The 25,389-nt window shown below is 44.0% G+C and overlaps 1 protein-coding gene across 1 annotated transcript in view; it reads right to left on the bottom strand.

Moving 5' to 3' along the window:
- LOC145342052 (RNA-binding Raly-like protein) overlaps nt 1-25,389 on the bottom strand; it is an 883,196-nt gene that overhangs the window by 455,514 nt on the left and 402,293 nt on the right. Inside the window, exon 4 of the mRNA XM_080187223.1 lies at nt 5,574-5,693. Coding sequence (XP_080043349.1) covers nt 5,574-5,693 — 120 coding nt within the window. The remainder of the gene's footprint in view (nt 1-5,573; nt 5,694-25,389) is intronic.

Below are 25,389 nucleotides of genomic sequence, written 5' to 3'. Positions count from 1 at the left end.
CTCTCAGCTTCTTCGCATCCGTTGCATTTGTTCTGATGATGCCAAAGTGGTGCTTCTAATATGTGCTCCTTTTTCCTCAACCGTGGATTCCCATCTACAGTTGTTGACGGGGCCCCCAACAGCATGAAGTCCATTTCCTGCACCATGACCTCATCTCTTCTCCTCCCTCCCGTAACAAGGATAGAGTTCCCCCTTGTTCTCACATATCACCCTAGCAGCCTCTGCATGCAAAGCATAATCCTCCAACATTTTTGCCAACCCCAGTGCGATGACACCACAAAACACATCTTCCCTTCACTCCCTCTGTCAGCATTCCGCAGAGACTGTTCCCTCCGGAATAACCTAGTCCACTCCTCCACTATACCCAACACTTCTCCTGTCACTCATGGCACCTTCCCATGCAATCACAGAAGGTGGAACACCTATCCCTTTATCTCTTCCATGCTCACCATCCAAGGCCCAAGACATTCATTCCAGGTTAAGCAGTGTTTCACTTGCATCTCTATCAATTTGGTGTATTGTATTCACTGCTCCCAATGTGGTCTCCTCTATATCGGAGAGACCCAGTGTAGACTGGGTGATCGCTTTGCTGAGCACCTTCAGTCTGTGGGCAATCAGGACCCTGACCTTCCCATTGCTTGCCATTTTAATACACAATCCTGCTGCCATGCCCACATGTCTGTCTTTGGTCTGCTGCAATGTTCCACTGAAGTTCAATGCAAACTGGAGGAACAGCATCTCACCTTCCGGCGAGGCACTTTACAGCCTTCCGGTCTCAACATCGAATTCAATAACTTCAGATGATTTGCCCTCCCCCACCTCGGCCCCCCCTTTGCTTTTGTTCTATTTCATTAAATTTTTTACTGCTCTCTACCTTTTATTTCTTATTGTCATTCTTATACACACCCACACTCAAAGACTAGCATGGCTTAGTTCAGAAGCAGCATGACTTGTTAGTAGCTATCAGCTGTACCTAGCTTGATCTAATTGACATTGTCCCTCAGGAAGTTGCTAAAGATAACTCTCAAAGCTTATTTTCATGTTGCTCAATGCAGGCTGGGGGTAAATGAACCATTAAAAAACCCATAGACTTTGGTGAAACTGGAAGATTCTAATGGTGACAAATAACTTGCTGCATCTGACTTGGGAAAACCTGCTGCGAAGGGCAGGCACTGAGGGCAAGTGAGCATCTGAGAAAGGAGGATAAATGTATGAGACAGAAGGATGAGAGTGCGTTAGAGAAGGATGAGTGTGTGAGAGAGGAGGGTAAGTGTGTGAGAGAGAGGGGCTTGTGTGTGTGTGTGTGTGTGTGTGTGTGACATGAGAATCAACTTTCTAGCATCACACTTCCTATTAAAAATAACAAAAGGTAAGAGTTGATTTTTTTTAAATAAAAGAACAAAGAACATTACAGCCATAGGAACAGGCCCTTCAGCCCTCCAAGCCTGCACCGACCATGCCGCTCGACTTAACTAAAACCCCCTACCCTTCCGGGGACCATATCCCTCTATTCCCATCCTATTCATGTACTTGTCAAGACACCCTTTAAAAGTCACGACCGTATCCGCTTCCCCTACCTTCCCCAGCAACAAGTTCCGGGTAACCACTACTCTCTGTGTAAAATGTCTGCCTCGTACACCTCCTTTAAACCTTATCCCTCGCACCTTAAATCTGTGCCCCCTAGTAATTGACTATTTTACCCTGGGAAAAAGCTTCTGACTATCCATTCTGTCCATGCCTCTCATAATCTTGTAGACTTCTATCAGGTCTCCCCTCAACCTCCATCGCTCCAGTGAGAACAAACGAAGTTTCTCCAATCTCTCAGAGCTAATGCCCTCCATACCAAGTAACATCCTGGTAAATCTTTTCTGTACCCTCTCAAAAGCCTCTGCATCCTTCTGGTAGTGTGGCAACCAGAATTGAACACTATATTCCAAGTGCAGCCTAACTAAGGTTCTATAAAGCTGCAACATGACTTGCCAATTTTTAAACTCAATACCTCGGCCAATGAAGGCAAGCATACCGTATGGCTTCTTGACTACCTTCTCCACCTGCCACTTTCAGTGACCTGTGTACCTGTACACCCAGATCCCTTTGCTTAGCAAATCTCTTAAGAGTTCTGCCATTTACTGTACATTTCCTATCTGTATTAGACCTTCCAAAATGCATTCCCTCATTTTTGTTCAGATTAAACTCCATCTGCCATCTCTCCACCCAAGTCTCCAACTGATCTGTATGCTGCTGTATCCTCTGATGATCCTCATTGCTATCCGCAAAACCGCCAACTTCTGTGTCGTCCGCAAACTTACTAATCAATCCAGTTATATTTTCCTTCAAATCGTTTGGATATATTACAAACAGCAAAGGTCCCAGCACCAATCCCTGAGGAACGCCACTTATCACAGCCCTTCATTCAGAAACATACCCTTCCACTGCTATCCTCTGTCTTCTTTGAACATTTTTTGACCATTTTAAATTATCCACTGTTAAACTGGGGTAGTGCTTCTAGAAGTTCATGTTCGGGGCCATGGAAGGGTAGCTTGGCCAATGTTTAATGTGAGGGGGCCATTGTAGAGATGAATGTGTTTGTGACTGTGTGTCTCTTCCTAACTCCTTATATATATATAGATATAGATATAACCAAAAAATACTTTTTTACTTTTGATTTCTGTGTTCACATATATTTCACAGCAAAGAAAGGGACACCGACATTCTGAGAATGTTTGGGATTAATGGGGTTAAACAGACAATTCTACTGAGTGTTGTCATCATTTTAATTGTAATAAAGGCGATAGTACACATTTATCAACCTCACCGCACTTCTCCATTGTTCTCTGGTTTGAACTTTTGAGTTGTGGGTTCGAAGCAAGCTGAAGCACACATTTGTTTGACACAATGGCCAAGAGTTTCACAGAATCAGAATGCCTCTGTAACCATTTGAATATGATGGGCAATACCTGATTTTGGGATCCCTTTCCATCCTACCCCAACACCCCCTATTTTCCCTGGTGTGGGATAAGGGTGCAGCTTGTGAATGGCAAACCAGAATTAAGTATTTCCGACTTGGCTGACCCCAGTGTGGAGCTAGGTATCTCCTAGAGATTTCCATGGAATCAGGCCAGCTTCTTCATAACATGTGCTTCCCGGTCTGGATTTGGGAAGATAGGTTTGGAAGGTCTGTCTTGTCCATGCCCCTCATGTCCCTTTCATGTCTCCCATGTCCCCTCAATTCTAATTCATGCCCTTTACCCACTCTCCATGGTTGCTTCTAGCCCCCATATCAATGCAACATGACTGGTGTAAGAACTGTTTCAATGAAGTCAGTGGCCTCAGTATGTAACCTGACTGAGAAATCTGCACAGTGGCACAGTGATTAGCGCTGCTGCCTCACTGCGCCAGAGCCCCTGGGTTCGATTCTCGGCTTGGGTCACTGCCTGTGTGGAGTCTTCATGTCCTCTCCGTGTCTGCATGGGTTTCCTCTGGGTGCTCTGGTTTCCTCCCACAGTCTGAAAGACATGCTGGTTAGGTTCATTGGCCATGCCAAATTCTCCCTCAGTGTACCCAAATAGATGCTGGAGTGTGGTGACTAAGGGATTTTCACAGTAACTTTATTGCAGTGTTAATGTAAGCCTATATGTGATATGAATAAATCAACTTAAGAGTCAGCCACACTACGGTGGATCAGAAGTTGCATGCAAGCCACTTGGATTACTTTCCCTAAAGGGCATTGGTAAAGCAGATGAGTGTTAATCACAGTTGATAATTTTGTGATCACTTCTGAGATTAGCTTTCAATTCCAGATTTCAATATTTTTGAAATTCCACCAGCTGCTGTGTTGGGGTCTGAACTTGTGAACCCAGAACCCTGAGCCTCTGGATTACTAGCCCAGTGACATTACCACTACATTACCAACTTGCCCGTGCTTATCCAGCAGGAATAAAGTGGGCAATGATGAGTAAAATAGTTGCTTTGAAAAGCATCAACCTGAATAGATTTAATTCCCTCTTAAACACCAGCTGGCTGCACCAGCAAGTGGTAGATCAGAAAACATAGGCATCAATGCCCAAGCTATCAATTGCTTTGCTAAAGTTTCCAAACACTGGTTTACTCACCAGGACTGATCACGGAGCTGTCGCAGTTTATGGGAATAATTCATGCTGCAAGTGGCATTTGACCATGAGAAGTCCCAAGTGTATTTATTTATTTATGGAATAAAAGCAGACAGTCTATTTAAACATATTAAACAGAATCTTGATTTTTCAGTGTTATGATGATAGAGAGGAAACCCTGGGATTATGCAGGGAAATATTGGACTTTAAAAAGTTTGATATCTTTAAAAAAGGGCACAGACCCCGAAGATGCCTACTAGCCACTGACAGGAATGGCTGCAGGGTCTCTAAACAACCCTTTTCTGTGCTTCCAGACAAGGTAATTCTAAAAGAATTGAAAGATTACCAAGACAAAGGAACATGATGGCTATCTTATCCATAGATGCTGGGTATAATTGACTCGGCTAACTGGTGGATTCCAGTTTGAATACTCAAAAACAGGGGCTAAAAGCTAGCTGAGAGAACTGTTCAGGATCTGTATGCATGTGCAGTGACAAACTGCAGCTGGAAGTTTGCCAGGTGATATAGTAACTGAGGTAGAGCCTCTGCAAAATAACTAGCTTTTGCAGAAACATCTAAAAGTCTTCCTCTGACTCTGAAAATCAGTCAGCCAGCAGAAGGATCGGAGCTGCAAAAAGAACTGAACTCTCTCTACTGAACTACAGAACACCTGATCCGAAGATTCAACCTCTAAAGGAAAAGGTACCATCATCTCAGATGACCATAGGCTGCTTTTCTCTTTGGTAATTTAACCTGAGGATCACCAAGCCCAGGTAAGGGGCAAGGTTGAGCCTTCATGAATAACCTCAGCCAATATGGGAATTGAACCCACACTGTTGGTATCCCAGCTGGATGGTGACATATTGTGGGGTCTCGCCCGGATTGACAACTTTTGGGGAAGCTCGCCTTGGGCTGGTCATAAGGCATCTGAATTTTTTTTACAGAATCCCTACAGTGCAGAAGGAGGCCATTTGGCCCATTCAGTCTGCATTGACTCTCCAAAACAGTATCTTACCGAGGCTCACCCCTACCGCCCTATCCCTGTAACCCCCATTTACTATGGTTAATCCACCTAATCCACACATCTTTGTACACTAAGGGGGCAATTTAGCCTGGCCAATCAACCTAACCTGCACATCTTTGAACTGTGGGAGGAAACCGGAGCACCTGGAGGAAACCCTTGCAGACACAGGGAGAATATGCAAACTCCACACTAACGTCACCTAAGGCCAGAATTGAATCTGGATCCCTGGCCTGTGAGGGTCAACCCAGTGACATCAGCCACCATGGTTAGGCAAGTTGGATAAATCTTCAGTTGGTACCGACCCAATTGAAACTGGCTGGGTCTGGGCTGGCAGGCTAAGACTAACATAGTTAGACGTGCATCTTGGAGTAGGAGGAGGGGTGAGGGGATGGGAGCTGGGATCAGAAAGAGAAGACAAAAATGGACAAAGTTCGACTCACCCTGCTCAAGTCTCACGTCCCGCCAGCTGATTGCAGAGTGGCACTGAAGACGATAGAGGTGTCGCCAGTCCAAAGCGTCCCGCCCTCCTGGCTGGAGGCGGATGCGTGGTGGGAAGCAGTCTGCGGGAAGAGAAAGATGGAGAGAGAGGAAAATAAATCTAACAAAAAAGCAAGGAAACTGGAACGACACATTCAACTGATCGCAAATATTGCTGGACAAGGACCATAAGCACCAGCCATATTGGAGAGAGCCTTCCACTGCCTTGTGATGTTGGAATGGACCCCAAGGGCTGTTCGTTTTCATGGTTGTATGTAAGCGAAGGTTTGACAATGCATCCAACACTCCCAACAAAGGACATTGGATTTAGAGAGGGTAAGAAGGATAAGTGTGGACCATCTGCTCCCAACATTCTCACTGTTGTCAACTCAACTCAGGACAAATGTGGCCTCAGCACTCCATTGCAGTCTTTTTAACAGATGGATAATGCTTCAGTGTTGGTTATAGTTCAGTCAGCAACCATTTCACCTCCAAGTCCAAAGGTTGCCGGTTCAAGGCCCATCCAGAGACACAAACGTGTAACATAGGTGGACACTTTTTAGTGCTGTACTGAAGGGATGCCGGTACTGTTGGAGGTGCCATCTTTTGGGTGAGGTGTTAAATTGAGACGCTGTCTTGTAAAAAAAAGTCCCATCGCACCGTGCGAAGAAGAGTTAGGGAATTCCCCTTGCTATCTTTGCTAGGATTTATCTCTTAACGTACATCATTATATCAATGGAAGTTCTTTATTACTGCTTAGTTTATCTTTTGGGAATTCCTAGAAGGCAAAACTGGACTCATACCAATCCTAGACTCTCTGGTGTATGGTCCTTTCCGAGTATAATGGCCTCACCTATCTTATTTTACTCTTCCTCACTATTTCCTCCGACATATGGCAGAATGTAATGAATTTATGGAGCGTGGAATTTGCCCAAAATTGTAAAACTGCAGAAACCTCTTTATAGTTCTTTTAATGTTAGTTTAAACAGAATATGGATGAGGCGTGGGAATGCAAATCCTTAAGGCCCATCAGCAACTCTGTCTTGCACAGGGTCCCTGGCAGATTTTGTGGGGAATGGGGCAGGGTGGTTGGTTCCCCCGTTTGCTGCCAACAAGGTTACCTGAGTTTGAGGAGGTGTTGTTGTGATGGAGGAGTGGACAGTGGGATGTTCCTCATATCCAACCTTCAGGTACAGCAGTGGTAGGTATATCCAGCAAAAGGAGGCAGGAGAGCAGGGGCACACTGGGCCTTCTGGGGTTCAAACCCGTGGACATCACCCTTCAAGAAAGTTTATCCCAAGATGACTTTTGTCAGCCTGCATATTTAGGGTGGGATTTTCAGGCCATGTTGTACCTGACACAGATCACACTGGGGCTAGAGGAGGAGGAGGAGGAGAGGTTGGGAGGGTAGGGGTGGGGGCGGGTGGGGGGAGTCAAAGAACCTCAGGGGAAAAGGCTAGTGCATTTAGTACCGGCAAAAAACCCCCTTTGGGATTCTCCCAGCGTCCGCACCCATAGCTCTGTCAGCAACACCTTCCATCACTTTTGAAAAGTTATCCACCAGAAACAATAAATCTTGTTTTCCTCTTTCTATTAAAATTCTCCAGTCTGGGCAACATCCTCATAAATTTCCTCAATACTCTCTCCACTACAATCATATATTTTCAAGGATGTGGCAACCAGAACTATCTGCAGTATTCCTATTGTAAGAAGTCTCACAACGCCAGCATACCAACACAGACATCATGTACTCCTATTGTGTCATAGAATCCTTACAGTGCAGGAGATGCCATTTGGCCCATCAAGTCTGCACTGAATCTCTGATCTTAATGTGGAGATGCCGGCATTGGACTAGGGTAAACACAGTAAGAAGTCTCACAACACCAGGTTAAAGTCCAACAGGTTTATTTGGTAGTAAACGCCACTAACTCTCGGGACTTTGCCCCTTTGTCAGGTGAGTGGGGAGTCCTGATCACAAACAGGGCATATAAAGGCACACACTCAGTTTACAAAATATTGATTAGAATACGAGTCTTTACAGCTAATCAAGTCTTAAAGGTGCAGACAATGTGAGTGGAGATAGCATTAAGCATAGGTTAAAGAGATGTGTATTGTCTCCAGACAGGACAGTAAGTGAGATGTTGCAAGCCAGGTATATTTTAAGTGAGTTGACGGTTTCTGCCTCAACAGTCAATCCACACAGCAAGTTCCAGACCTACCCCCTCTCTGAATGAAAAAGCTTTTCCTAATATTCCCTCTAATCAATCTACCAATCACCTTAAATCTGCTGATAATTGGCCTGTCCTGTAGGGAAAACAAGTCTTCCATGTCCAATCTATCTAGGCCTCTTAAAATGTTGTCCATTTCAATTATGTCACAGCTTAGCCCCCTCTTTTAAGGAAAATGACCCAAGCTTAATTAATCTTTCCTCATTATTACAATTTCCCAGTCTTGGCAACATTCTTGTAAATCTCCTCTGTGCTCCCTCCAGAGTAAATATATCCTTCCTATAAATACAGTTGACCAGAACTGTAAACAAAATTCCAACCATTTTCAGGGATCTGAGGAGGTGGTGGAGTAATAGTATTGTCACTGGACTATTAATCCAGAAACCCAGCATAATGCTCTGAGGACCCGGGTTCAAATCCCACCATAGTAACGTTCAATAAAAATCTGAAATTAGAAGTCTAGCGATGGAATGACCATGAAACCATTGGTAATTGTCACTAAAACCCACCTGGGTCATTAATGTCCTTTAGGGAAGGAAATCTGCCATCCTTACCTGATCTGGCCTACATGTAATTCCAGACCTGACAACCACAGCAACGTAGTTAGCTCTTAAATGCCCTTTGAAATGGCTGAGCAAGCCACTCACTTCAAGAGTAATTAAGAATGGGCAACAAATGTTGGCCTTGCCAGCGACACCCATAAATCCCATGACAGAATTTTTAAAAACGCATCCGGCTGTTTCTCTACACTTCTTAGTATTCTAGAATTTATTGTGTAATCCCTTGCCTTGTTAGTTTTCCCCAAATACATTACTGCGATCGAACTCCCCATTTGCCATTGTCCTAGCCACCTGGCCAATTCATTGAAATCATTGAAGTCTTCAGGATCAAACAATATTTGTATCGTCTGCAAACTTCTTAATCATACATTACATTCAAGTCCAAATCATTGCTATCTACCACAAAAAACAAGGGGGCAGTACTGAGTACAGCAGAGCCCTACTGGAAACAACCTTCCACTCACAAAACCATGCTGCCTCTGAGCTAATTCCTCAGGTTGTCCATTATTCACAACTAGATGTGGCAGAAGTGCAGATCTTTGAGTTAATCACTTGTGTATGGGATCACTTGGCTCTGTCCATCTTGTGCTGTTTCTGCTGTTAGAGTCCATTATGAAGGATGAAACAGCAGAAAATTTAGAAATGCATACTATAATCAGAAGATTCAGCATGGCTTCATGAGGGGAAATCATGTCTGACAAATTTATTAGAATTCTTTGAGATGGTAATAAAAACGATAGATAGAGGGGAATCAGCCGATGTAATATACTTTGATTTCCAAAAAGCATTCGATAAGGTACTATACAAAAGGCTATTTAATAAGATAAAAGCCCATGGTATTGGGGATAATATTTTAGCACACATAGAGGATTAGCTAACTAATGGAAGACATAGTTGGGATAAGAGGGGCATTTTTGGGGTGGCAACCTGTAGCTGGTAGAGTCTACAGGATCAGTACTGGAGCTACAATTATTTACAATATTTATATTAATGACTTTGGATGAGGGAGTGCATGTACTATTACCAAATTTGTGGATGACACAAAGATAGGTGGGAAGACAAGTGGTGAAGATAACACAAAAAGTCTATCGAGAGAAATGGTCAGGTTAGGTGAGTGGGCAAAAACTTGGCAGATGGAATATAATAACGTAGGAAAATGTGAAATTAAGCACTTTGGTAGGAAGAATAAAGGAGCTGAACATTATTTAAATGGAGAAAGACTGCAGAAAGCTACAGACAGAGGGATTTGGGGGACATTGTGCATAAATCACAAAATGCTAGCATACAAGTTCAGCAGAGAATAGAGAAGGCAAATGGAATGTTGGTCTTTATTTCAAAGGGAATGAGGATAAAAATAGTGAAGTCTTGCTAAAACAATTAAAGGCACAAGTTAGATCTGGAATACAGTGAACAGATTTGGTTCCCTTATCTAAGGAAAGATATACTGGCATTGGAGGCCGTCCAGATAAGGTATGGAGGGATTTTCTTATGAGGAGAGGTTGAATAGTTAGTGAGGAAGACTTGATGGGGTTGAGTGTTCCTTTGTGATGCCTAAGTTGACATCAGGTAGCCTGTTTGATTTTGTTAGTCCAATAGATTCATGGTCACCATTACTGAGGTGGACTTTTTAATTCCAGTTTTATTAATTAACTGAATTTTAATTTCTACCTGTCTAATGAGATTTGAACTGTCTCTGAACATAGGCTGGATTACTAGTGCAGTAACATGACTGCTATGCTAGAAGGGAGGCAGTGGTGTTGTCACTGGACTAGTAATCAAGAGATCCAGGCTAATGCTCTTGGGACCAAGATTCAAATCCCATCATGGCAGTTGGTGAAATTTGAATTCAATAAAAAATATGGAATTAAAAGTCTAAATGGTGACCATGAAACATTGAATGTGGTAAAAACCCAACTGGTTCACTAATATCTTTAAGAAAAAGAAATCGGCCTTTGTTACCTGGTCTGGCCAGCATGTGACTCCAGACCGGCAGCAATGTGGTTCACTCTGAAATCACTGAGTTCAAGGGTAATTCAGGATGGGTAATAAAAGCTAGTCCAGTCAGCGACACCAACATCTCCTGAATGAACAAAATAAAATGCCACCATATCCAGTTTTGTGCTGATAAATTCTATGAAAAGCTGGGATTTCCCCCCCTACCCCCGGCCCCCACCATCAACTACCTTCACATGAACTTGCTTCTGTGTCTCATACAAAAGACAGCACATCCATCTGTGCAGCACTCCCTCTGGGCAGTACTTGAGGTATCAGCCCAGATGATGAGCCCAAGTCTCCAGACCTCTGCTGCACAAACGATGCTGCCACTGATGAAGATAAGTAGAATCAAAAGTGTGCTTGTTGTAACAGAAATATCTGTGCTCCTTTCTGCTACATTTTGGAAGGCAATTGGATTGACACTGGAGAGAAAGCCAGTGTTAGACAGAAGCCAGTTCGAGTTCCCCCTCACTAGTCTCCTGTGAGTAATGTTAAGTGATCCATGAAGCAGTCTTTGAACTGAACCCAGAAATGGCTCACAACAAAAATTAAACCAGATAAGCTGTGCCCAGTTGACTGTTCCTTACTGGGATTGCAGTAAAGAATCGACAATTAACTGCTGCATCTGTGTGTGTGACCTTGGAGCATGGGTAAAATCAGACTAGCCTCCAGCACCTGATCAATCCTGCAACAGGATTGGAACAGAAAGGTCAACAGTGTTGCTAACTCTCCAGGATTCTCTGGTGTTTTAGATTAAAGATTAATTTTCAAGAGACTGTTGTCTGCAGCTGAGGGAGAAAATCACCAGATCATTCAAAAGTGGTGGCTTGTTAAAAAAGTAATTGCAAACTTTTCCTGGTTATAATGTTTCAGACATGGGAGATAGGGGCGATTGACCTGACAGTCAAGATTCATCGACCAAATTTTTATCGGCATGCCCATCCCGATTCTGGGGGGGCGGGTGGCCAAGGCTCGGAGAATAAAATTCTCCACTGGCCCCGGGTGATTGTACAAATCTCAGGCAGATGTGCCAGTAAAATTCCGCCCATTGAATCAGTCAACTGGACTCTATTTGCTTTGTGATTAGTGTGTGAAGGCCGAGCATCACCAGCGTGAATATGTTAACTGGTCAATAGTGGGGGTGGGGCAGTTGGAGGTCAGAGGTCATGGGCAGGATTCTCCAATTTCATTTATTCCCACCCCCACAGCCAGTGAGAATGGAGAAATTGGTGCTCCAGCCAAAACCCTGTTCACTGCACCAGCACTGGAAAATCCCAGCCATGGACAAAGGGGGCAGAGGTTTCTGCCGCATTTGGCGAAGCCTCCAAAAATATTTCCAAACAGGGAGAGAAACCTGGCACAGGGGAGATGGGCTGAGGACAGGGAATGGTCAAGATAAGGAGAGGCGATAAACCTTTTTGGACTGAGGTGAGGAGAAATTTCTACACCCAGAAGGTGATGGATCTGTAGAATTCACTATCACTGAAAGTAGTTGAGATTAAAATGTTGTATGCTTTCAAGAAGAAATTAGATAGAGCTCTTGGGGTTAAAGGGATCAAGGGATTTGGGGGGAGGGGGGAATCAGGATCTTGAATTTAATGACCAGCCATGATCAAAATGAATGGCAGAGCAGACTTGAAGGGCCAAATGGTCGATTCCTGCTTCTATTTTCTATGTCAAGTGAGGGCTGGACCCTGGAATAAAAATTAAAGTAGCCTAGATGTGGCACTGGAGAGGTCGATGTGCTGATTTGGATGTGTGTCTGGGGGAGGGTGTGACATCAAGAGAGAATATTTATTTTAAAAGAACTCCAACGCAAACAGGTACCCCATTGAGGAGTGCAGAGCTTTGAAGAGCTGTGAAGCAAAAAGATCAATTTGATCAGTCTATCAGGAGGAATGTGAAGTGAAGCCTGGAATTGACTTACACACACATTCTCTCACTGTCAAGGGAGAATAGAGAGAAGAAAAGAAAAACAAATGATACATCAACAAAGAAAGGACTTCGACTCGCTTTGAAATGTCCTCCCTCATTCCAGTATTTAGAGAATGCTTTCAAGTGCTACAGTAATAGAGCAGAGTTTAATTTTAAATAATGCTGTCAGACCCATACTGAACTGAGAGCTGTAACTACTCTTTCCACACTCATTCCATTCAGGCCAGGAATTCATCTACTGCCGCTCAGACAACCTTATTTTCCCTTTGGATTGAGACCAAAATACATCGTTCCTCATTGGATTTTAACCTGCCGAGCTGTTGGAGCTTGTGGACAGAGCAAACTTTCCTGAGTTTTTCAAGAGGAATATTTTGAACAGAGACAAGATACCTTCTAGAGAATAGTGTCCAGAATGTGAGAAGAGTTTTGCGCAGATTGAGTTGTGTAAGGATGGGATAGTAAGCAGGAGAGAAATGGTGAGGGAAGACAAGAAGGCAGCAGGGCAGAGTTCCTGCCTCTTAGTCACTGCCATGGCACTGTGCTAGCAGTGGGAAAGATGGGAAAATGGCTATCAATCCATCTAGAGGCTAATTAAGGATCTCATCCCACACTGCTAGCATCTTACCAGTGGCTGTGTGGGTAAGGGACAGTGTTGGAGGTAACAGTCTGGGTAAAGGTCAGTGTTTGGAGTAACAGTCTGGGTAAGGCACAGTGTTGGGGGTAGCAGTCTGGGTAAGGGATTGTGTTGGGGTAACAGTCTGGGTAATGCACAGTGCTGGGGTAACAGTCTGGGTAAGGGTCAGTGTTCGGAGTAACAGTCTGGGTAAGGGTCAGTGTTCGGAGTAACAGTCTGGATAAGGGTCAGTGTTGGGGGTAGCAGTCTGGGTAAGGGATTGTGTTGGGGTAACAGTTTGGGTAAGACACAGTGCTGGGGTAACAGTCTGGGTAAGGGTCAGTGTTCAGAGTAACAGTCTGCGTAAGGGTCAGTGTTGAGGATAACAGTCTGGGTAAGAATCAGTGTTGGGCTAACAGTCTGGGTAAGAGTCAAGTTGGGGTAACTGTCTGAATAAGGGTCAGTGTTGGGGGTAACAGTCTGGGTAAGGGACAGTATTGGGGATAACTGTTTGGGTAAGGGTCAGTGTTGGAGTAACAGCCTGGGTAAGGGTCAGTGTTGGGGGAACAGTCCGGGTAAGGGTCAGTGTTGGGGATACCTGTTTGGGTAAGGGTCAGTGTTGGAGTAACAGTCTGGATAAGGGTTAGTGCTGGGATAACAGTCTAGGTAAGGGTCAGTGTTGGGGGTAACAGTCTGGGTAAGGAACAATGTTGGGGATAATTGTTTGGATAAGGGTCAGTGTTGGGGATAACTGTTTGGGTAAGGGTCAGTGTTGGGGATAACTGTTTGGGTAAGGGTCAGTGTTGGGGATGACTGTTTGGGTAAGGGTCAGTGTTGGAGTAACAGTCTGGATGAGGGTCAGTGCTGTGGTAACAGTCTGGATAAGGAACAGTTTTGGGGATAACTGTTTGGGTAAGGGTCAGTGTTGGGCTAACAGTCTGGGTAAGGGTCAGTGTTGGGCTAACAGTCTGAGTAAGGGTCAGTGTTGGGCTAACAGTCTGAGTAAGGGTCAGTGTTGGGCTAACAGTCTGGGTAAGGGTCAGTGTTGGGCTAACAGTCTGAGTAAGGGTCAGTGTTGGGCTAACAGTCTGGGTAAGGGTCAGTGTTGGGGCTAACAGTCTGGGTAAGGGTCAGTGTTGGGCTAACAGTCTGAGTAAGGGTCAGTATTGGGCTAACAGTCTGGGTAAGGGTCAGTGTTGGGCTAACAGTCTGGGTAAGGGTCAGTGTTGGGCTAACAGTCTGAGTAAGGGTCAGTGTTGGGCTAACAGTCTGGGTAAGGGTCAGTGTTGGGCTAACAGTCTGAGTAAGGGTCAGTGTTGGGCTAACAGTCTGGGTAAGGGTCAGTGTTGGGCTAACAGTCTGGGTAAGGGTCAGTGTTGGGCTAACAGTCTGAGTAAGGGTCAGTGTTGGGCTAACAGTCTGGGTAAGGGTCAGTGTTGGGCTAACAGTCTGAGTAAGGGTCAGTGTTGGGGCTAACAGTCTGAGTAAGGGTCAGTGTTGGGCTAACAGTCTGGGTAAGGGTCAGTGTTGGGCTAACAGTCTGGGTAAGGGTCAGTGTTGGGCTAACAGTCTGAGTAAGGGTCAGTGTTGGGCTAACAGTCTGAGTAAGGGTCAGTGTTGGGCTAACAGTCTGGGTAAGGGTCAGTGTTGGGCTAACAGTCTGAGTAAGGGTCAGTGTTGGGCTAACAGTCTGGGTAAGGGTCAGTGTTGGGCTAACAGTCTGAGTAAGGGTCAGTGTTGGGCTAACAGTCTGAGTAAGGGTCAGTGTTGGGCTAACAGTCTGGGTAAGGGTCAGTGTTGGGCTAACAGTCTGGGTAAGGGTCAGTGTTGGGCTAACAGTCTGGGTAAGGGTCAGTGTTGGGCTAACAGTCTGAGTAAGGATCAGTGTTGGGCTAACAGTCTGGGTAAGGGTCAGTGTTGGGCTAACAGTCTGAGTAAGGGTCAGTGTTGGGGCTAACAGTCTGAGTAAGGGTCAGTGTTGGGCTAACAGTCTGGGTAAGGGTCAGTGTTGGGCTAACAGTCTGGGTAAGGGTCAGTGTTGGGCTAACAGTCTGAGTAAGGGTCAGTGTTGGGCTAACAGTCTGAGTAAGGGTCAGTGTTGGGCTAACAGTCTGGGTAAGGGTCAGTGTTGGGCTAACAGTCTGAGTAAGGGTCAGTGTTGGGCTAACAGTCTGGGTAAGGGTCAGTGTTGGGCTAACAGTCTGAGTAAGGGTCAGTGTTGGGCTAACAGTCTGAGTAAGGGTCAGTGTTGGGCTAACAGTCTGGGTAAGGGTCAGTGTTGGGCTAACAGTCTGAGTAAGGGTCAGTGTTGGGCTAACAGTCTGGGTAAGGGTCAATGTTGGGGCTAACAGTCTGAGTAAGGGTCAGTGTTGGGCTAACAGTCTGAGTAAGGGTCAGTGTTGGGCTAACAGTCTGAGTAAGGGTCAGTGTTGGGCTAACAGTCTGGGTAAGGGTCAGTGTTGGGCTAACAGTCTGAGTAAGGGTCAGTGTTGGGCTAACAGTCTGGGTAAGGGTCAGTGTTGGGCTAACAGTCTGGGTAAGGGTCAGTGTTGGGCTAACAGTCTGAATAAGGGTCAGTGTTGGGCTAACAGTCTGAGTAAGGGTCAGTGTTGGGCTAACAGTCTGGGTAAGGGTCAGTGTTGGGCTAACAGTCTGGGTAAGGGTCAGTGTTGGGGCTAACAGTCTGAGTAAGGGTCAGTGTTGGGCTAACAGTCTGAGTAAGGGTCAATGTTGGGGCTAACAGTCTGAGTAAGGGTCAGTGTTGGGGCTAACAGTCTGGGTAAGGGTCAGTGTTGGGCTAACAGTCTGAGTAAGGGTCAGTGTTGGGGCTAACAGTCTGGGTAAGGGTCAGTGTTGGGCTAACAGTCGGGGTAAGGGTCAGTGTTAGGCTAACAGTCTGAGTAAGGGTCAGTATTGGGCTAACAGTCTGGGTAAGGGTCAGTGTTGGGGGTAACAGCCTGGGTAAGGGACAGTATTGGGGATAACTGTTTGGGTAAGTGTCAGTGCTTGGGAAACAATCTGGGTAAGATTCTCTATTCTCCTTCACTTTATGAATACTTAATATTGCAACGGCTGTTCCAATCATTGTGAAGCACTCTGAACCATCTTCAGGAGGGTGAGGTACGCAGTGTGAATGCAACATATTGCTGTGTGGTCAGTAACCTGCCCTCTACCATCAAGTCCAACCTCTTTGATGGAGGTAGCTCGCTGACAGCTCAATGGTTTTGATATTTGAGGGATACATCCGCACATATATTTTTCAAAGCCATTGTTGTGTAGCATTTTCTAAACACCAGCTAACTGATATGTTCAATATTAATAGCACATTTGCACTGAAGCAGAAAAATCTTTTAAATTCATAGCAGTTTCTCAGGGGCTTGGCAGTGCATGCATTATAAATGGCTGCAAAGCGTGTGTGCAAGTATTTAGAGTGGGCACTGTAAATTTGGAGAGATTGTCTTGTAACTGACTTCAAGTCATATGCACAGATTGAGGATATCATTCAAGAGCCAAAACTATTCTGCTGTGTGCACCATCTCACACTAACAGTAGGAGTTGGCATCAGGGAGGAGAGATTCATAGGGTGAAAGGAGAATTTTTTTTGACAATTCCTTCACGGCACATGGATGTTACTGGCTAGATCACTCCATTGTCCACCCTAATTGTTCTTGAGAAGATGGTGATGAGCTGCCTTCATGAACTATTGCAGTGAATGTGATATATAGGTACACCCATAGTGCTGTTAGAGAGAGAGTTCCAGTGACACTGAAGGGACAATGATATATTTCCACATCAGCATCATGTGTGACTTAGAGGGGAATTTGCAAGCAGTGATATTCTCATGTGTCTGCCGTCTTTGTCATTCCAGTAGTAGAGGATGTGGTCAAAGATACTATCCTAGGAGCTTTGGTGAGTTGCTGAAATGCATCTTTTAGATTGAACACACAACCGCTACTATACATTGGTGGCGGAGGTAGTGAATGTGGTGGTTGGGATGTCAATCAAGCAGGCTGCTTTGTCCTGGATGGTGTAGAGCTTGCTCTGTTGTTGGACTCATCCAAGAAAATGAAGAGTATTTCATCATACTCTTGACTTGTAGATTGAGGTTAGGATTTGGTGAGTCAGGAGGTGAGTTACTCTCTGCAGAATTCCCAGCCTCCGACCTGCTCTTGTATCCACAATATTTATATGGCTAGCCCAGTTCAGTTTCTAGTCACTTGTAACTCCAGGATGTTGATAGCAGGAGATTCAGTGGTGGGAATGTAATTGAATGTCAAGGGGTGTAGAGTATCTCTTATTGGAGGTGGTCATTGCTGGCACTTGTGTGCCTCGAATGCTATTTACCATTTGTCAGTCCAAGCCTGAATATTGTTTAGGTCTTGCTGCATTTGGGAACAGACCTCTTTAGTATCTGAGGTGTCACAAATGATGCTGAACATTGTGCAGTCATTAGTAAACATCCCACTTAAGACCTTTTAATGGAAGGAAGGTCACTGATGACGCAGCTGAAGATGGTTGGGTCTAGGATATAACCTTGAGGACCTGCTGCAGTGATGTTCTGGGATTGAGATGATAAACTTCCAACAACCACAACCATCTTCCTTTGTGCCGGGAATGACTCTAACCGGTGGAGTTCCCCCACTCCATTTCCCACAATTCCCATTTGACTTCAATTTTGCTAAGCTGTCACTTTCACCTCACCTCTGGCATTCAGCTCTTTGGTTGATGTTTGAACCAAGGCTGTAATGAGGTCAGAGGCTGAGTGGTTCTGGCAGAACGTAAACTGAGCATCAGATTGAGTAAATGCTGTTTGCTTTCACTGTTGACAACCCCTTCCAACATTTTGCTGATGATCAAGAGTAGATTGTTGGAAAGGTAGTTGGTTGAGTTGGATTTGTCTGGCTTTTTGTGGACAGGGCATACCTGGACAGTTGTTCACATAGTTGGGGTGTCGTTGCTGTACCAGAATAGCTTAGCTAATGCATAGCTAGTTTTGTAGAACAAATCTTCAGTACTATTGCCAATATATTCAGTAAGGATAGGCAACAACATCTCCTCCACATTCATCCTCAATACTGTTGCCCCACAATGCTGTGTTCTCAGCCCCCTCCCTACTCCTTATACCAATGACTATGTGGCCAAATTTCCACTCCAACTCGATTTTCATGTTTGCTGATGACACCAGCATAGTCGGTCGGATCTCAAACAATGATGAGCCGGAGTACAGGAAAAAGATAAAGAATCTGATGAACTGGTGCAAAGACAATAATCTGTCCCTCACTGTCAACACAATGAAAGAGATAGTCACAAATTTCAGGAAGCGTAGTGCAGAACATGTGCCTGACTACACCAATAGGGATGAAGTAGAAATGGTGAAGAGTTTGAAGTTTTTAGGTGTCCAGATCACCAACAACCTGTCCTGGCATCCCCCATGCTGACACTAGTTAAACGTTAAGAGTTAAGAAAGCCCTCCAAAACTACTTTCTACTACAAAGCTACTTTCTCAGAAGACGAAGGAAATTTGGCATGCCGCTATGACTCTCACCAACTTTTACAGATGCACCATAGAATACATTCTTTCTGGTTGTACCACAGCTTGGTATGGCTTCTGCTCTGTCCAACACCGCAAAAAACAACAAGGTTCGTGAACGAAGCCCAATCCATAACTCAAACCAGCCTCCCACCACTGACACTATCGACACTTCCCGGTTTCTTGGAAAAGCAGCCAGCGTAGTTAAGGACACCACACACCCTGGATATACTCTCTTCCACCTTCTGCCATTGCGGAAAAAGATACAAAAGTCTGAGGACATGTACCAACTGACACAAGAACAGCTTCTTTCCTGCTGCCATTAGACTTTTGAATGGACCTAGCATGCATTAAGTTTATCGTTCTCTACAACCTAGCTATGACTGTAACACTACATTCTTCACTCTCTTCTTTCCTTCCTTATGAACGGTATGCTTTGTCTGTAATAGCGCGCAAGAAACAATACATTTCACTGTATATTAATTAATGTGACAAAAATAAATCAAATCAAATAAAATATCATCAGGCCCATAGTCTTTGAATATCTTGGCTGAACAGTGGAATCTGGAATTACTTGGACTTCCAGAGGAGGCCAAAATAAATCATCCACTCAGCAGTTCTGGCTGAAGATTGTAGCAAATGCTTCAGCCTTATTTTTTGCATGTGTGTTGGGCTCGCTCTCCCCATCATTAAGGATAGGGATATTTGTGGTGCCTCCTCATCCAGTTAGTTGTTTAATTGTCCCCCACCATTTATGATTGGATGTAGCAAAACTGCAGATCTGCAAGATGTGGGATCGCTTAGCTCTGTCAACAACTTACTGATTACGTTATTTGGCATGCAAGTAGTCCTGTGTTGCAGCTTCACCAGGTTGACATCTCATTTTTAGATGTGCCTGGTGTTGCTCCTGGGCATGCCTCCACCACTTCAATGGGCAGAGAATTCCAGAGATTCACCACCCTTTGAGTTGAGGAGGAACTTCTTCACTCAAAGGGTGGTGAATCTCTGGAATTGTCTGCCAGTTGAAGTGGTGGAGGTTGCCTCACTAAATATTTTTAAGATGCGGGTTGATGGGTTTTTGATAAGTGAGGGGATTAAGGGTTATGGGGAGAGGGCGGGAATGTGGAACTGAGCCACGACAGATCAGCCATGATCTTATTAAATGGCGGGGCAGGCTGGAAGGGCTAGATGGCCTACTCCTGCTCCTATTTCTTATGTTCTTATGTTCTTATGCCCTCCTGCATTTTTCATTGAACCAGTGTTGATCCTCTGGTTTGATGGTAATGATAGAACGGGATATGTGCCAGGCCATGAGGTTACAGATTATAATTGACTACAATTCTGCTGCTGGTGGCTCACAGTGACTCATGAATGGCCAATCTTGAGTTGCTTGACATGGCTCGAATCTATCCCATTGTGCACAGTGGTAGTACTATGCAACATTATGGAAGGTAATTTCAGTGTGCCCCATCATTTATTCATCCACATTTATCCCACAGGGCTGATTGCTCCACGCCAATTGATCCCATCTTTCCTAAAGATATTGAATCATTCCTCTGATAAATGCCCAGGCTCCCATCTGGCCTTCAGCTGTCATTGTTCATATAAAAAGGAAGATATGTGGTCTGATTTTAACTCTGGAAGTGGCCATCGTTTGAAATCTGTGTAAATATCTCAGCAATAGTGACTGGAAAGTGAGCAGGGAGATGGCTGAATGGCACTCGGTGCAGGGTTTTAGATACCTTGAGTAAACAGAGAGCGAGTGCGGGAAGTTGGTCAGGAGTTTGTTGTAACTGACGAGTCCAGAGGTAACAAAAGGGCATCAATGAAGATTTCAGCAGCAGTAAAACTGAGCCAGGGGCAAAGTTTAACAATGGTATGGAGTGGATTATAGGTGGCCTTGGTGATACATTTAAGTATTTAGATCCCTCAGCAACTGCCCAATGTTCTATACTTGTCACTAATTTCATGTGTGTCTGTTGGTATTTACATGAACTCTGTAAATATTTCACTGTGCAATTTTCATCATATATGAGAAACAATGTTTTGGTATTCGTGGAGCAGGTTTTGTGGGATGGATCGAGGGCAGCTCCTAAAACAAAATGGCACAATTTGTCCTGCAACACATGACTGTATACATAATTAGTATGCAAAAAGCCCCTTAGTTCTTTATTCTTTCTGAAATACTTCTATTTTGCCCTTTAAATTTGAGTCCGTATGTGACACCCACACACATTCATCAAAAATGCCCCAAAGCACTCTAAAGTGTGAAATCTTACTACATCAGTGAAAGCAGCAGATATTTTAAGTGCGGATATTAATGCACAAACAGCAAGTCAGATTGATGGCAGTCGATCGATTTTTGGTGGTGTTGTTTGAGGGAGAATATTTGGCTAGACCATCCAGAAGAACTTCCTGCTCTTCTTCAAATGCTGTTATTGGATCTTCCTGTGCCTACCTCCTCAGACAGTTTATAACTGTACTCAAATCACAGCCTCTCCTAAAACACAGCATCCTCTGAGGATAGTACAGAACCACAGTGATTATGGCAGTGGATCAGGAACCCAGAAAGTGTGAGCTCAAATCCTTCTGACATCCAAGTGAATTAGGTCAGAAAATTATATAGCAGCATGAAAGCTGCCTGATTATTGTAATACACTGATAAGTTCATACATATGAACCTCCCATCCCTAACAGGACTGGCCTACATATGACTCTAATCCACTGTAATTTTTAAAACCTTCATTCATAGGTTATGGGCAATGCTGTTTAGTCCAGCATTTGTTGCCCATTCCTAATTGCCCTTGGAAGGTGTTGGTGAGCTGCCTTCTTGAATCGCTGCAGTCCTTGTTGCGTAGGTACATCCACACTGTTAGGGAAAGTGAAGGAATGGCAATATGTTTTGTTGTCAGGATGGTATGTGGCTTGGAGTGGTGGTGTTCCCATGTGTCTGCTCTCCTTGTCCTTGTAGATGGCAGTGGTCACAGATTTGGAAAGTGCATATTAAGGAGTCTGAGTGAGTTCCTGCAGTGTATCTTGTAGATGGTACACACAGCTGCCACTGTGAGTCAGTGTTGGATGAAGTGAGTGCTTGTGGAAGAGGTAGCAATCAAGGATTGGTGTTCTGGATGGTGTTGAGCTTCTTGAGTGTTGTTAGAGCTGCACTCATCCAAACAAGTGGACAGTATTCCATCACACTCCTGGCTTGTTTTTTTGTATACGGTGGACTGGCTTTGTCTGAGCATTTATGCAATAAACTGCCACCAGTAACTACATGAGAAGAAAGGCACAAAAGGAATGAAAGGACTGAAAAGAATGGATGACAGCGAGAAAGAAAGGAGAGGATAGAAAGGGGAGAAGTAGAACTGAGAAACAGTTGGAGGGGAGGGAAGGAATATTGGGGGGGAGAGGAAAGGAGTGAATGCATTAAAGGATCTGCAGGAGAGGAGAAAGAAATAAAACAGGCTAGGAAAAGAAGAAGAAGGGTGAAAAAGGAGGAGGAGATGAGGGAGTGATAGCAAAGCCTGAGAGACTAAAATGTTAATTTCCAGTTAATAACTGAAAATAAAGTATAGGAACAGAGACTGGTTGGTTTCAAACATTTTTACACACCATACTGAGACTAGTAATGGTTCCAGGAGAAATATTAGCAAGGGCATTTATTAATTTTAAAACAGTAGCTCTTTCTATCTTCTTTGTTTTAACAGCTCTGGAGCTTTCAGAAGTTGGTGGTTATTTGATTTGTCAAGAAGATTATCTGTTTGGTGCAATGTTAAGGGAGCAGCTGAAGAGGGGGACTATCACTGACTGACCATTCTCTGACAGTTCCAAGGGTAAGCAGAACTCCTACAACCTTTCCCAGCAGCAGTCAGCTCCCAGATCCTATAGAATCAGAGTAATTCTGGCACATAAATAGGCCATTCAGCCTATCTGATAAATGCTGGCACGCTGTAGGGAAATTGAGTCAGTCTCACTCCACTTATCCCAGTAGCTGTGCAAGTTTAGTTCCCTAAAGTACCCATCCAATTTCCTTTTAAAATTATCTAATGTCTCTGCTTCCACCATTTTGTAAGCATTAAATTCTTGATCATTACCACTGCTGCGTAAAACAATTTTCCTCGCATTTCTCCCTGTGTCTCTTGCACAACGCTTGAATCTGCATGCCTCAAGTCCTTGGACCATCAGTTAATGGGAACAAATCTTCCTTGTCATAATCTTGTACCCCTGCATATCTTTAAAGGCAACACAACAGAAGAGGGTCGTCTGGCTTGGAGGATCAATTGAGACTATGCGTGAGTAATTACCCCAGTGGGTGGAGTCCTCTTCAGGGCTGAATACATGTAGAGGATATATGGGGACTGGAGGCAGCTGGTGGGCTGCTCTAAGGTAGCTGGGGACTGGAGGTGGGGTGACTGCTGGCGCCTGTTCCATTTTTTCTTATTTATAAACACCCTCCTTTGTGTTCCTGATTAAGTCTGTGACTGTGCATCATTTCAACACCTCTATCAAATCTTCTCTCAATCCCTTAGCACTAGCTTCTCCAACTCTAACCTTAAGTGAAAACCCCCTTATCCATGGACCCATTCCAGCCAATGTTCTCTACACTCTCTTAAGGCTCCTCACACCTTTCCCAAAATGCGGTGACCAAAACGGGACACAATTCTTTAGTTGTGACTTGACCAGAGCTTATTAAATGTTCAGCCCAACTGCTTTGCTTTTGTACTCATTTCATTATTTATGAAGCCCAAGATGGCATTTATTGAGCTAACTACTCTCTCAACGTGTGCTGCCATCTTCAAAAATCGATGCAAATGAACCTTCCCCAGGTTTTCAGTTCATACCATTAAGTCTATATCATCTCCAGCTATTCCTTCTGCCAAAATGCATCACCTCACATTTCTCTATATTAAATTTCATCTGCTGCTTGTCTGTTCATTCTGTTTTCCACCTTCGTCAATTTGGCAAACTTTGAAATGTTATTCCTTATTTCTTTTGTGTGGTAATTTGTCAAACGCTTTCTAAATATCCATAGAGACAGCAACAATTGCATTCCCTCATCAACCTTCTCTGTTACTTCATCCAAAAATTCGATTAGATTCATCAAACATAATCTGTCTTTTACGCATCTGTGCTGATGATTAATGAACTCAAACCAAATGCCCACAGACTCATTCGTAGCAGGAATCAGGTTCACCTCGCACTCATTCCCAGCAAGAGGTTGCACTGAGGACATTGAGCACTCATAAAATCATTCTCAGCAGGAGTCAGATCCTTTCGGATTACGAGGAGTAAATAGCAGAGGTAAAATTGTACTTTAACTAAGACACAAATATTGCAATTAAAATGTCAATGTTGACAAGCGAAAGCATCAAAACCATTGATTTGTCAATAATCTCACTTGAAAAGAAAAAAAATTCTTATTTTAATCTCCTAAATATTTCAGTTTGTTGCATAGCACCTCCTCAACCTTAATGCTGCTTTGAAGTCCTGGCAACCAGAACTGTTCTGTTCCCCCTTTCCCAAGGCTGCAGATTGATTCAAACTCATTATTATTTGGTAGCTGTCCAACCTCCACATTTCCTGGAAACTCTCCCTCAACCAGTGTTCAAACACTCTCTCAATCAATTTGAAAGGGCTGGATATTCATAGGCAGCGTGTAATCAGGCCACTCAACCTGCAGGCTGCCACTCTGAATGGACAATCTAATGTAAGTGTTGTAAATATCCCCAATTTATAAAGCTGGAATAGGTCCAAGGTAAATGAAGGCTGCAAGGGGGGAGATGTGTCTTACACTGTGATGTGTGAAGCTCTTGTGATTTGGTTTTAAAGAGGAAGAAAGGGGACAAAAACAGATCCTTCCAATAAATTTTACCTCTTCAGGTTAAAACAGACAATATATTTGCTCCCCTCCTCCTGAATAGCACCGAAGGAATATGTGCAATTTAAAGAAAGAAAGCGTGACCTTTCCTTCTGAGCAATACAGCTCCCAAATTTATGTTTTGATATCTACACTTGACTGCCTAGGAACATAGGAATGAGATTTGGCCGTTCGGCCCCTCAAGCCTGCTCTGTTATTGAACAAGATAGCGGCTGATCATCTATTTCAAACCTTTCAATGTCATTAGTATTCAGGAATCAATCAATCCCTGTCCTGAACATACTCAAAGACTGAGCTTCCATGATCTTCTGGAGTAAAGAATTCCAAAGATTCTTCTGAGTGAAGAAATTCCTCCTTACCTCAGTCCTAAATGGCCTGTCCTTTCTTCTGAGATTGTAGCCCCTGGTTCCAACAACCTCCACCATCCCGCAGCCAGGGGAGACATCTTTCCTGCATCTACTCTATTGAGTTCCTTAAGAATTTTGTAGGTTTTAATGAGATTACTTCTCATTATTTCTAAACTGTTGTGAATACAGTTCCAGTCTCCTCAATCTCACTCGTGATCCCAGGAATTAGTCTGGTGAGCCTGTGCTACACACTCCACAGCAAGTATATGTTTTCTAGGTAAGGGGATCTAAACAATACTACAGCAGTGTTCTAACTAAGGTTCTATACAATTGAAGCAAGATATCTTTATTCCAATAATCAAATCTTCTTGGGTTAAAGGTCAACATATTATTTGCCTTCTTAGTTTCTTACTACAGCTGCATACTAAACTTTAAGTGATTTATGACAAGTACATCCAGGTCCCTTTGGACATCAACGCTTCCCAATTTCTCACTATTTAAGAAATACGCTGCACCTCCGTTTCTCCAAAGTGGGTAACCTTATAGTTATCTATATTATATTCCAGCTCGTTGTGGGCTGGCCTCCTGGTTGCTAGATATAAACTATCCTCCTGTTTCTGAGGTTGTTGGCAATTATACCATGGCCAGAATTTTCTGACTGTTAATGCTAGTGGGATTCTCCCATCCCCTGCA

This window comes from Carcharhinus amblyrhynchos, chromosome 4, assembly GCF_965287045.1.
Source record: "Carcharhinus amblyrhynchos chromosome 4, sCarAmb.v2.hapA, whole genome shotgun sequence".
Classification (NCBI taxonomy): Eukaryota; Metazoa; Chordata; class Chondrichthyes; order Carcharhiniformes; family Carcharhinidae; genus Carcharhinus; species Carcharhinus amblyrhynchos.
This window is presented reverse-complemented; position numbering and strand designations above follow the sequence as displayed.